Source organism: Monodelphis domestica, chromosome 5 (assembly GCF_027887165.1).
Source record: "Monodelphis domestica isolate mMonDom1 chromosome 5, mMonDom1.pri, whole genome shotgun sequence".
Classification (NCBI taxonomy): Eukaryota; Metazoa; Chordata; class Mammalia; order Didelphimorphia; family Didelphidae; genus Monodelphis; species Monodelphis domestica.
The window spans coordinates 289,029,954-289,044,090 of NC_077231.1; the positions used below are offsets into that span (position 1 = coordinate 289,029,954).

Here is a 14,137-nt window from a genome sequence, read left to right on the forward strand (position 1 = left end):
GCAAGCCGAAGGACCCCGCCGGGCATCGCCCTCGCACGCCCCCCGACTTTACAGGCTCCCGTTTCTAGCCGAGAAGACGCTGATTGTTTTTCATTTTGAACCCGGAATTCAGGGAGAAACTGGGCGGCCCATTTCCGTGTCAGAAGCCCCCCACCCCCACTCAGGACCCCAAGAATGCGCCCTTCCATCAGGGGCTGATCCCCCCCCCCCGGCAGGCCTTTTTACTTCTCTGCATCCCTCGCTCTGTCCCCCACTTCTCCAGGTTATGATTGCTCCGCTCCATCCGGCAGGACCGCCCCACTTTATCAACCAGCCACAATCAGATCGTCGTCATGGCAACGAGGCCAAGCATCCCGGCGGCACAAAGCCCACTGAGTGCTCGTCTGCCGCCTCGGCCGGCTCTCTCAGCGGGCCCTCCGCGCGCCCAGACAATGGAGGAGCCCCCCGCGGGAGCCGGACCCGTCTGTTCAGCCAGGCTGAAGCCCTGCCCGCCTCGTGGGTGACTTTGCCGCCCCCCGAAAGAGAAAAAGGCAGCAGGCGCCTGGCAGACGCTCGTGCCAGGGCACAGGAGGGCGGCCAGCGGGGCCGGGGATCGGGAGGGCGAAAAAACCTGGTGGAGACCACGGAGGAGCCCCCCAAAGGCTCACATGAAGGGAGGGCCTGTGGGCACATTTACAAGGAACACAGACGTGTCAGCGTGAACCTTCCCACTGCCAGGCTCTCCCACCCTCATTATCGGCGCTGGTGCTTTTCTGTAGAGATCCATTAGAGGCTGTTTCCTTTGCACCGGGGACAGGGGGACGAGATGAGCGAGGGGAGACGCGATGAACCCCACGGCCGCCCGAAGGGGTCCTGAAACCCATTAGCTGAGACAGTCCGCGGCCCACAAGGCCGTCTCGCACGTCCCCAGTTGGAAGAGCTTCTTTGATCTTCTCTCCCTGACAACACTTCACTAAGGAAGAGAGAGTGCACGAATAACACTCAAAATGCTGGGGCGCTTATCAAACTCCAAGACGCTGCTTTCCAGAAGGAGCAAAAAGAATTTAATTAACTCTCCTCTCTCCTGTGGGTTGATAGGTAATCTCTGATCACACCTTGAGTGTCAAAAAGAAAAGGAGAAAAAAAAAGAACCTGTCGATCGAGGAGGGATTTCAAATTATAGAAGAATTTCTTTCTTCTTTCCTTTCTCTTTTTTCTTTCTTCCTTTCTCTTCCTTCTTTTTCTTTCTTCCTTTTTTCTTTTCTTTCCTTCTTTCTCTCTTCTCTCCTTCCTTTTCTTTCCCTCTTTCCTTTTTTCTCCTTTATCTTTCCCTCCTTCCTCACTTTTTTCTTTCCTTTCTTCTTTTCCTTCACCTTCATTCTTCCTTCCCTCTCCATTTTCCTTCTTCCCTCCCTCTTATTTCCCTACTTTCCTTTCTCTCACTTCTTTTCCCTCTCATTTCTTCTTTTCCTTCGCTTTCTTCCTTCCCTCTCCATTTTCCTTCTTCCCTCCCTCTTATTTCCCTACTTTCCTTTCTCTCACTTCTTTTCCCTTTCATTTCTTCTTTTCCTTTGCTTTCTTCCTTCCCTGTCCATTTTCCTTCTTCCCTCCCTCTTATTTTCCTACTTTCCTTTCTCTCACTTCTTTTCCCTTTCCTTTCTTCTTTTCCTTTGCTTTCTTCTTTCTTTCCCTCCTTCCTCACTTTTTTCTTTCCTTTCTTCTTTTCCTTCACCTTCATTCTTCCTTCCCTCTCCATTTTCCTTCTTCCCTCCTCATTTCCCTACTTTCCTTTCTCTCACTTCTTTTCCCTTTCATTTCTTCTTTTCCTTCGCTCTCTTTCTTCCTTCCCTATCCATTTTCCTTTCTCCCTCCCTCTTCTTCCTTTATTTCCCTCCTTCCTTCCTCTCACTTTTCTCTTTACTTTCTTTTCTGTCACCTTTTCTTCCTTCCCTCCCTCCATCCTTCTTCTTCACTCCTTCCTTTCTTTCTCTCTCACTCCTTTTCTCTTTTCCTTTCCTTTCTTCTTTTCCTTCACTTTCTTTCCCTCCCTCCCTCTTCTTCCTTCCTATTTTTCTTTCTTCCCCTTTTCCTTAAACGATACTCCTTCCTTCTTTCTCTCTCTCTCTGCTTCTCTTCATTGCCCCCAATAAATCCTTCTGCAGATTTAAACTAATCAATAACTGGCAAACAGTTATTGGATACCTCCTGGGCTCTGAGGATGCAAACACAAAGAGTGCCACAATTCCTCATGTAAGGCACCAGCACTGTAAGCACATCGAGAATGAATACAAAGAACATAAATGCCAGGTGGTTGGGGAGGGAGGGCATCCTGGGAATGGGGAAAGGCCTCAAGGAGAGGGGGTGCTCCAGCTGCATCTGCAGGGGAGACAGAAGTCTCTCAGGTAGGGAAAAGAAGGAGGTGCATAGAGTGTGGGAGGGGGGCCCACAGAGGACGAGGCTGGAAAAAATAGGCTGAAGGAAGAGTTTTAAAGGCAATGAGACAGCTCAGTGGATTGAGAGACGGGCCCAGAGAAGGGAAGTCCTGGGTCCAAATCTGGCCTCAGACCCTTCCTCGCTGGGCGACCTTGAGCAAATGACTTCACCCTGCTTGCCTCAGTTTCTTCCCTTGTAAAATGAGTTGGGGAAGGAAATGGCAAATCTCTCCAGGATCTTTGAAGGAAAATGCCAAATGGGGTCACAGAGAGTCAGATGTAACCGAAATGAATAAAAATAAGAGGAAAGAAGGTAGGAATACTAAGTGTAGACAATTTTGGAAGGAGGTGGATACAAAGTGTAGACACCTTTGAAGGAGGTAGATAGAAAGTGTAGACACTTTTGAAAGGCGGTAGATACAAAGTATAGATGCCTCTGAAAGGAGGTAGATACAAACTTCCTCGCTGTGTGCCCCTGGACACGTCACTTAATCCCCACGGTCTAGCCCTGACTGCTCTTCTGCTTTCTTATCCATATGGATTCTAAATCGGAAAGAAAGGACTGTAAAAAAAGAATTTGCTGTTAAACCTTTGTCCATCCATCTGTAAAATGGACATAAGAACACCTGAAGTAACCTGTCGATAATCCGAGATTCTAGCTCCACTGCTGAAGGGACAAGTGCACGCCTCGGGGCCACCCATCATCCCGTGCTTCCAGCCGGAGGAGCAGAGACGTCCGAGGTCAGATCTAGCCATCGACTCCCGTTTCTGCCCCAAAGGATCCCTTCCTTGCTCCCAGGCCCCTCAAGCACAGCCGAGGCTGCCAGAGCCGGGCATTCAGGGTCATGGCAGCTGGCTGAGGGCGCTTCCCTCTTTGCTTTCCATCCCCATTTCCCTGGAATAAACACCCCGCAGATACGTCATTATGCCAACATGAGAGATGCTCCAACAGAGGATCTGCCTCATGTCCTCAGCCTTAATGATAAAAAAGGGACAGTGGAGAGAGAAGGCTCAGCTCTTAGAATGAATGAGCATCTATTATAAGAGTTTATGGCTATGTGCATCTATGTAGCCAGCCAGCCAGCCGCCCATCTATCTGTCTCACCTGTCTTCTCTTTCCAGCTCTCCGTCCTGTCAACCTGTCTGTCCTTCAGTCTATCTATCCATCCATTCATCCATCCATCTCTCTCGCTCTCTCTCTCCATACCTATCCATCCATCCACTCATCTATATCTCTAGCCAGATATAGCTATATCTACATATCTAGCTAGAGAAATAGCTATATTTATACATAGATATCTAGATATGTCTAGATGGATAGACTGAAAAGCTGACAGGATGGCTGGACAGCTGGATGGATAGACAGCTGGATGGATAGACGGATGGATGGATGGATGGATTGATGGATGGATGGATAGATGGATAGATAGATGGATGGATTGATGGATTGATGGATATATAGATGGATGGATGGATGAATAGATAGATGGATGGATAGATATGTAGGTGGATGATAGATGGATAGATAGACAGATGGACAGATGGATGGATAGATATATAGGCGGTTGGATGGATGGATAGACAGATGGACAGATAGATGGCTGGCTGGATGGATGGATAGATGGATAAATAGATGGATGGAAGGATAGATAGATGGATGGATGGATAGATAGATGGATAGACAGATGGACAGATAGGCAGAAGGATGGATAGATGGATAGACAGACAGATAGATAGATAGCTAGATGGATGGATGGATGGATAGATAGATGATAGACAGATGGACAGATAGATGGATAGATAGACGGATGGATATATATAGACAGACTGACAGAAAGGTTGACAGGGTAGGTCAAGGTGAGATAAGATAGATGGATGGAGAGACAGACATAGATAGACAAAGAGAGAGACACACACAGACATACAACTAAGTGCCTGGCACTGTAACTGGAGATAAAATATTTCAAAATACATGTGATATTTAGAAAGAAAATCATCAGATCACAAAACTTAAGCTGGCAGGGGCCTTAAAAGTAATCAAATCCAACTTCTTTATTTTATACATAGAGAAAATAAAGGCTTGGAAAGCTTACGAGCCTCGCCCAGGGCCATCTAGATTCTAAATATCTTAGAGGGATACAAACACAGGTTTTCCTGGTTCCAGGTTCTTATGTTCTAATCACACTCAGGATTCAAACTCCTCAGGTTTTGTTTCTTTACTCAGTTCTTCCTCTAAATTGTCTGTCACTCATTTATTATCTACAATGCTTATTAACTATTTTGACCATCTTAAGCCTCATAGAATAGACACTGTGCCCAGGAGAGTGAGAACAAAACTGTAGAATTGATCATCATTACTAGTACTACTACTCCCTTCATAGCACTTCTGACAAGGCCAAGTGTCCAAACAGATCGCCAAGATGAAACCCTAAGTGAAAATTAAGTCACTGGACCACCCAGCCTCATCTGGAAGAGGTAAAATAATGTAACAGCTATTTATTTGCTGCACAGTATTTCATGCTATTAATTTTCCCCTGCTTATGGCTGATGTGACCACCTCCTGCTTCAGTTGTGCCAGACGAGTTGTGACCTCATTGCAGACCTGGGGCCCAGGAGTCTAATTTATGGCGGCATGCTGGGCAGTGGCCACTGCCACCAATGAACACTGAAAACAAGAGATTTAAAAAAAAATCCACACTGGGGAAAATGCTTCATCTTAGAGAAGTGTCCCAGGTTTGCAAAGATCCAAAGATCACAGACCCAGAGTTAGAAGGGGCTTAAGAGGTCATTTAGCTTCTCTCTCTCATTTTACAGATAAGGAAACTGAGGCCAGCATGAGGGGAATTTGCCCAATACCACGGGGTTAATAAACTACAGATGTGGACTTCAACCTTTATTCCTCTGACTGCCCCCCTTTAAGGATAAATGTTATAGAAAAAAACCAATAAAACAATTTTAAATTGTGCTTTGTTTTTTAGACTCAATTATCTATTTGTATTAGTGTCAGAACTCATAGATTATGAAGAAGAGGTCTCTGTTTCTCTCCTTTGTCTCTCTCTCTCCCTCTCCCCCTCCCCCTCCTCTCCCTTTTCTTCTCTTTCTCTGTCTCTCTCCTTTGTCTCTCTCTCTCTCCCTCTCCCCCTCCTCTCCCTTTTCTTCTCTTTCTCTGTCTCTCTCCTTTGTCTCTCTCTCTCTCCCTCTCCCCCTCCTCTCCCTTTTCTTCTCTTTCTCTCTCTCTCCCTCTCTCTTCCCCTCTCCCTTTTCTTCTTCTTCTTCTTCTTCTTCTTCTTCTTCTTCTTCTTCTTCTTCTTCTTCTTCTTCTTCTTCTTCTTCTTCTTCTTCTTCTTCTTCTTCTTCTTCTTCTTCTTCTTCTTCTTCTTCTTCTTCTCTCTTTTCTCTGTCTCTCTCTCCCCCCTCCCTTTTCTGTTTCTCTGTCTCTCTCTTTTCTCTGTCTCTCTCTCTTCCCCTCCTCTCCCTTTTCTTCTGTCTCTCTCTTTTCTCATTTTCTCTGTCTGTCTCTTCCCCATCTCTCCCTTTTCTTCTCTTTCTATCTGTTTTTCTGTCTGCCTCTCTCTCTTTTCTGTTTCTCTCTCTCTCTGTGTCTCTCTCTGTGTCTGTCTCTCTGTCTCTCGTTGGGGCTGGCTGCCACCAAGGAGTGTGACATCCTAGTGCATCATAACATAGGGGGTAGTTGAGTTTCCATCCATCAGAGAACATCCTGGAGACTTTAAAAAAAGAGAATCCCTCCTCACTTCCCACCAGGATGATGGTCTCCACAACTCCAATTCTGCCTGGGATGTGCCCTTTTCCCGAAACACGATTTTTCCTGTATTTTCCTAAATTATTATTGTGTTTAAAGGATCCTCCTTAAAAGCCTCCTGGGAAAAAGACTGATGTCTACTACACTCAAGTACAAATTCTTCTGCCTGGCTTTTGAGGTCTACCATGGAACAGATATAGGAGGGGAAAGGGGGGGACGGACAGATGGACGGAAGGAAGGAAGGAAGGAAGGAAGGAAGGAAGGAAGGAAGGAAGGAAGGAAGGAAGGAAGGAAGGAAGGAAGGAAGGAAGGAAGGAAGGAAGGAAGGAAGGAAGGAAGGAAGGAAGGAAGGAAGGAAGGAAGGAAGGAAGGAAGGAAGGAAGGAAGGAAGGAAGGAAGGAAGGAAGGAAGGAAGGAAGGAAGGAAGGAAGGAAGGAAGGAAGGAAGGAAGGAAGGAAGGAAAAACGAACGAACTGGGAAGGTTAGAATTTTCAAAGTACCGTGTCTCCTCATGAGTTCTCAAAAAAAAAAATCATCAGGAGACAGCTGGGTGGCTCAGTGGACTGAGAGCCAGGTCTAGAGATGGGAGGTCCTAAGTTCAAATCTGGCCTCAGACACTTCCCAGCTGTGTGACCCTGGGCAAGTCACTTAACCCCCATTGCGTAGCCCTTACCCACTCTTCTGCCTTGGAACCAATACACAGTTTTGATTCCAAGATGGAAGGTAAGGGTTAAAAAAATCATCAAAGAAATGTTGAAGAGAAAGAAAATTGCCAAATTCTCGGGAGAAATGTAAAAGTTCCCAAGAAGCAATGGGAAACCCAAAGAAGAACCATGATATTATGAAAAGAGGCTATGGGGGACAGACCCAGTCAAACATCAGAAGGGAGCCCTAATGAGATAGTGTCAACATCTGCATCAAAAACAACAAAAACAATTCCTTAAGAGGCAGCTGATGGAGAATTCACATACTCAAATAATTAAAAGGAAAAATGAAATTAGTAAGAAAAGAATAACAAGAGGAATTATGGGACATGGGTTCAGCTAAGGAACTGAGGGAGATGACAAGAACATTCCACAGACTCAGTCCAGAGCATATAAAGATATTGGTGGAAACAGTTCAGAGCAGAATTTATACAGGAGAGGACACAATGGCAGAAAGCACTCCTTGACGCAATGATGAACAGTTACATTAACAATAAACATTTTCAAGACAGTCATGGGACCCCAGTTGCTTTTATTTAACTAATTAAAAAGAATGAATCAGTTATGAATCTCATTCTCCATAAACAAGAAAAGAAAAATAATCTCTGGGTACATTTTCCCATTCCCAATGGTTTATCCTTGATGTTCTCCCTCTGGCCTATAAATGAGAGGAAAACGCATAAACAAAGAAAAATCCTGTGACCTTCGCAGAACTTAAATGACATCACAAATGGCCAACTGATAAACATTTCATCCCAATGGCCAATCCCAATTGGCCCCTTTTCCTCCCTCTATCACTTTCTTTCTTGCCTGACCACTGAGAGAAAAAATAGGATTATTCTTTTTTTTTTTTTTGGGCAAAGATTCTGGAGTGAACCATTTCCTGCTCCAGCTCATTTTACAGATGAGGAAACTGAGGCCAACAGGCTGAAATGACTCGATCAGGGTCACCCTACTTGGTGTCTGAGGCCAGGTTCTGAACTTGAGTCTTTCTGACTCCAGTCCTGATGCTCTATTCACTGAGCCACCTGCCATCATCATAATAATATTAACATAGGGCAGGATTTGGAGTCAGGAAATCGAGATTCAAACCATCCTCTCTCTGTGATGTCAGATAAGCCATGAACTTGGCTAGAGTTTTCCAATCTGTACAATGATGGGCCTGGACTCGAAGGTCCCTTCCAGCGTCAGACCCAGGAGTGCAGGATCTTATTTCTTAGGATGAAGACCCCCGCCCGGCATAGGCCTCAGGGATGAAGCAATGCCAGGTTTTTTTCCCCTTATTCAAAGATATTTTAGTAAAATATAAGTGTAAATGTGTGCCTGGAATGAAATAAACTTTTTAAAAAGATATTTTATTTTCCCAATGACACATAATAATTTCCAACATACGTTTTCCTCAAATTCTAAGATCCAAATGGATTTCTTTCTCTCTTTCTCTCTCTTTCTTTTCTTTCTTCCTTTCTCTCTTTCTCTCTTCTTTCTCTCTCTCTCTCTTTTCCTTCCTTCCTCCCTTCCTTGCTCTCTCTCTGTCTCTCTGTCTCTGTCTCTCTCTCTCTCTCTCTCTCTCTCTCTCTCTCTCTCTCTCTCTCTCTCTCTCTCTCTCTCTCCCTCTTTCTGTCTCTCTTCCTCTGTCTCTCTCTCTCTCACCCTCCTTCTCTCTCTGTCTGTCTCTGTCTCTGTCTCTGTCTGTCTCTCTCTCTCTCCCTCTCCCTCCTTCTCCCTCCTCCCCTCCCTGAGTAAACAATTTGGTCTGGACTCTACGTGTATTATCCTGCAAAACATATTTCATACCCGTCAGTGTCGTCAGGGAATATTCCTATAAAACCAGCCCCCCCCCCCAAGGAGGACTGTTTCCAGAGGCCCTCAGGGGGCTTTTTAGAGGCAAGGTCGTCAGAGGGAAAAGGGACCCTGGAGAAGCCAGGATGAGTCTATCCACAGGGGAAGGGTTGCTGGGAGAATGGAGTGGCGCGAGCAGGAGGGAGGAGACAGGAGGAGACAGGAAGGGCACCAGGGGGAGAAAGGTGAGTCGGACGCTTCCTACGGGCAGGCAGGGAAGCAGGCCGGGGGTTCAGTGACCGCGGGGGAAGCAGCTTCCTCCAGAATCCAAAGGGAACGGACCCAGGCACCAGCACCAGGAAGGGAGTGCGCCAGGGGCTGAGGAAGGCAGAAGAGGGCAAGTGTCTTCAGCAGCTTTTTTTAAAACCTCACTTTCCATGTTAGAATCAGTACTGTATTTTGATTCCAAAGTAGAAGAGTGGTAAGGACCAGGCAACTGGGGTTCAATGACTCCCCCATTTTTTTGTTTTAAACCCTTATTTTCCATTTTAGAATCAATACTGTGTATCAGTTCTAAGGAAGAGGAGCAGTAAGGGCTAGGCAATTGGGGTTCAATGACTCCCCCATTTTTTTGTTTTAAACCCTTATTTTCCATTTTAGAATCAATACTGTGTATCCGTTCTAAGGAAGAGGAGCAGTAAGGGCTAGGCAATTGGGGTTCAATGACTCCCCAACTTTTTTTGTTTTAAATCTTCACCTTCCATCTTAGGATCAATACCAAATATCAGTTTCAAAAGAGAAGATCTGTAAGGGCTATGCAATGGGTCTAGAATATGTCCCCAAGACCTCCTCTCCATCCATTGACCCACCTCACTGCCCCCCATCTGTATGGCCCCCCTCCTTGCTTTGTGCCTCAGTTTCTTTGTATGGTCAGTGCCAGGGGTCGAGGTCTTAAGGCTGGAGAAGAGAAGATCTTTCAGGGGGGCACATAGCTGTCTACTAACACTTGAGGAGCCAAACCCCCAAAAGAGGATAAGCCTCATTCTCTGGGGTCCCAGATAGAAGAAGCAGGAACAATGGGAGGAAAAGGTCAAGTGGTCAATTTAGGCTTGTTGTTAGGGTAAACTTCCTCAGAAGTCAGGCCTTCCCAGGGGGGCCCAGCCCCCTCCAGAGGGTCACAAGCAGAGAGTAGACAAGGTCCCTTCCAGCCCCCAGCCCCTCCATCATGGGAGACCTTCCTGAAATCCCCCCACTGCTTTAGACCGTCATCAATAGGCATTTGCTAATGAATCATCAGAGTGTGTGTGAGTGTGTGTGTGGCTTTCTTACACAGAAAGGGTAAATTTAGGACCATCAACATCAAAGGGACGGTAGGAAGGAAGAGAGCAGGTGAGTGCACGGAGTGGTTCAAAGGTCTAGCCCATCCAGGCTCTTTCAGAGCATCTAAAACAGCTGAAAAACAGCCACAGGAATTGGCTTCCCAAAGCGCTTTGATGGACAAAGGATGCACTTACTTCCAGGACAGTCCACTGTTCAACCACGATGGCATCGTAGCCCTGCACGCTCTTGTTCTCTTCGGGGGAAACGTCTTCAAAGATGAAAACTCCATCCGTCAAGCTGTGGAAGGAATCTGAGCAGGAAAAAAAAAAGCAAGAAAAGTATTTCTGTAAAGTGCGTGGCAGAAGCCGGAGAGGCAGCAGAAATTTCACTGCATCCATTAATAATCTCAATCAGACCATCTTTTCAGCGTGTTAATTAAGGAAAGCACACACTGCCATAGAGTCTAGCCCCATCAGAATGAATGAGACTAATTTATCTTGCAGTTTTGAATAATATCCTTGATTTTATGAGCCAAAATCTCATTGTTAGCAATCACCACTAGATTTCACGTGCTTACCTCCCTCTGCAGAGAACAACCTCGGGATGCGGGGGGAGTCGCGAGGAGACCAGCCAGGAAAAACGCAGGCACTTAAAAACAGCTTTTTAAAAAAAAAATGTGGTTTGGGCAAGAGGGGTTCCTTCTACCCACTCCCCTGTAGGGAGGTAAATATAACAAAACAGGGGGACACATTTCAGAAACACCCTCCCTTCCATGGATCAGTCCTTGGGGGAGGAAGGAAGAGGGGGAGACAGGCTGATGGCACCAGGGGAGAAAACAGATTTGCTGTTAAAAAAAAAATCCGCCTTCTGCCTTAGAATTAATAGTAGAATAATAATCCTAATAATAGAACGGATAGTAGAATCATAAGTCTAATAATATAATTGATATCAGGATAATAATTCTAATAATAGAACTGATATCAGAATAATAATAATCATAATAGTAGAATTGATATTAGAATAATTCTAATAGAATTGATATTAGAATAATAATGCTAATAGAATTGATACCAGAAGAATAATCTTAGTAATAGAATTGATATTAAAATAATTCTAATAGTAAAATTGATATTAGAAGAATAATCTTAATAGTAGACTTGATATTAGAATAATAATTCTAAGAGTAGAATTGATATTAGAATAATGCTAATAGAATTGATATTAGAATAATCATCCTAATAATACAATTGATATTAAAATAATTCTTACAGTAGAAATGATATTAGAATAATAATTCTAATAACAGAATGGATATTAGAAGACTAATTCTAATAATAGAATGCATTGGAATTAATATAAGTATTGGTTCCAAGACAGAAGAGCAATATGGGCCAGGCAATTTGGGTTCAGTGACTTGCCCATGGTCACCCAAGCAAGGAAGTGTCTGAGCCCAAATTTGAACCCAGAACTTCCCCATCTCTAGGTCTGACTCCCTAGCCATTGGACTTAACAGGCTCTGCCATGTTTTGGTTTGGTATTCAGTCATTTTTTCAATCATGTCCAACTCTTCATAGCCCTTTTTAGGGTTTTCATGGCAGAAATATTGGAGTGGTGTGCCATTTCTTTCTCCAGATCATTTTACAGATAAGGAAACTGAGGCACATCCAGGTTTCATGTTGTAAGAAGTTCCAGGGAGAAAACTCCCTCTACCCATGCAGATCCATATCTAGTCTTACAAAATTCCCCGAGGCACTTGAATGGTTCAAAATGGCTTGCCCAGGTCAAACCACTTATATGATCCAGAATCTTGAACTCAGGTTTTCCTGACTCCGAGGCCAGTTGTCTTCCTAAATGGCTCCTCCATGTGGCCTCTGGTTTTACTTTATCTATAGAAACAAAAATCTGGGTTGTTTCTTCCTCATAATTTCTTTTTCCACTGAAGCCCCATTCTGGTGCGTAAGTGAAACATGGTGGCGACCCTGACGTCTCAAAGGAGAGTGAAAGCAACTTCTACCAAGTGCAAAGACTTGGAGGAAGGATCCGTGGAGTCTTTGATGTCTGTGCTCTTGGAGAAGCTAAATCTCAGAGCTTTATGAGCAGAGCTGACCACTTCTTGGCCATGAATACCAAGCCAAGTCAGTGGATAATCAAGCACCTACCGTGTGTGATACACCATGCTAGGTGCTGCCTAGCCTTTCCTCCCTGGGTTTCTGTGACTCCGTTCTCTTCCAGTTATCCTCCTATTTTCCTACCTCTCTTTCTTCATTTCCTCTGTAGAATCACCACCTTCCTCCTACTCCCACTTCTCCTCACCAATTCTTCACCCCATACTCAATAAGTAACCAAGACTTGGGGGTTCTAATGATCATTTAGACGAACGTGGGCCAAATCTGGCCCATGATCTCTTTTTTGGATGGTCTGTGAGTTAAGAAGGATTTTTACTGTATTTAAAAATGTGGGAAAAAATTCTGAGTTCATTCACCAAACAAAAACAGGCTGGTGGCTGGATTCCCAGCTGCTCTCTTTTGGCGGCTGAAGGACTGTCCTTTGGATGAAGGATTATACTTATTCTGCTTGGCCCAACAGGGGTGGTAAAAGGGAAGGGAACAGCCATTTATTAAGTACCCACTATGTGCCAGGCATGATTCACTTTTATAAATATTCTCTCATTGGATCCTCACGACCCTGGAAGGTGGTACTATTATGACCCGCCTTTTTTATAGCTGAAGAAACTGAGGCAGACAGAGGTTTAGTGACTTGAGCAATAAAACACCTAGTACGTATTTGAGTCTGGTTTTGAACTTACATCTTCTTGCCTCCAGGCCCAACACTCTGTGCAATATGGCACCACCAAATGGCCATGGGCCAAAACTAGAAACCAATGGAAGGAATTCACAAAAAAGTACAATTTTGATCAATTATAGAAAAGTGGAATGGACTGCCTCCAGAGGAGGTGGGCTCCCTATCCTTGGGGACCCTTGAGGAGAATCTGGATGAGCACTTCTTGGCCATGTTGGAGTGAGGATTCCTTTGGTGTTAAGGTAGATCTAGGCCTCTGAGGCCCCTTCCAACTCTCAAATCCTACATATCCTGAGAACATTATCTAATAGATTCTTGCCACATACAGTGTCGGGCAACCAGCAGACATTTAATAAGTATTTAATTAGGATAATGATGAGTAACTAACTAACTTCATGCCCAACCTAGGTCTAGGAATCAGAAGCTAAACCCTCTAGGGACTAGCCCAAAATGGCAGACCTGAAGATCTGAAAGAAAGGGAAATCTTGGGGAATATTTATCCTAGTCTGACACTCCCCTAAATAAACATAATAACCTTTTCAACCAAGGTCTCCATGGATAAATCAATGCGACATTCCCCTGTGACTAACATACACATGAAGGGTACAGAGAGAAAGAGCCAGGGAGAAAAAAAGGCCTTCTTTGGCCCAACCACATCACAAAGATTTTCTGACCTGGGAAAACCAGGTCCTTTTTCTAGGTAGCATTCATTTGTATGATGTGCGCAAATAAAAGTTCAGTGCCCTTCTAAAGAACAGAGGGGCACAGCCATCACATGCTATGGTAGAAAGAGCCTAGGAAGCCTCTTTGTAGGATTTCTTTGAAAAATCCACTAGCAATACAACCTCCCTCAATGCTTTGGTTAGAAGCATATTAGTTATTTGTTTATAACATACTGTGTGTATGAATGTGTTTGCAAGAGACTATTAGAGGGAAAATATTAATACCTATTTCCAACTTTGAAAAATTACAAAAGCACTTAATTTTGGGGTGATTTAATCTGTTTCAGTCTCTCATGCCAACCTGATATTTCAAACTAGATATCTTGTAGGCAGATCAAAGTTGACCTATCGAAAACCCTCCTCAACCACACTTTCCCATTTTGGTCAAGGGTACCGCCATTTTTCTACAAGCCTCAACTCCTAGGTTGGCAACTCTGACTTTGTTTTGGACTCCTCATTCTCCTATGTACCCAATCAGCTCCAAAACTTGCTGTTTCTCCCTCCACAATGTCTCTGGCACCAGAACCCCATCTCCATGCATAAAGACACCACCTTAATTCAGACTTTCTGCACTTTTCATCTAGACTTTTTAATAGCCTCCTAACTGAATCCTCTACATCTATCTATCTATCTATCTATCTA

The 14,137-nt window shown here is 44.4% G+C and overlaps 1 protein-coding gene and 1 long non-coding RNA gene across 3 annotated transcripts in view; one reads left to right on the forward strand and one right to left on the reverse strand.

Annotated features, from left to right (window-relative positions):
- Positions 1 to 14,137, reverse strand: part of RFTN1 (raftlin, lipid raft linker 1) — a 181,479-nt gene that overhangs the window by 24,377 nt on the left and 142,965 nt on the right. For both annotated transcript variants that reach the window (XM_056800272.1, XM_056800273.1), the window contains exon 7: positions 10,169 to 10,284. In XM_056800272.1, coding sequence (XP_056656250.1) covers positions 10,169 to 10,284 — 116 coding nt within the window. The remainder of the gene's footprint in view (positions 1 to 10,168; positions 10,285 to 14,137) is intronic.
- LOC130454664 (uncharacterized) lies at positions 256 to 5,346 on the forward strand. Its single transcript, XR_008912476.1, has 3 exons — positions 256 to 1,077; positions 4,706 to 4,886; positions 5,226 to 5,346. It is a non-coding gene; the product is annotated as an uncharacterized LOC130454664 (long non-coding RNA).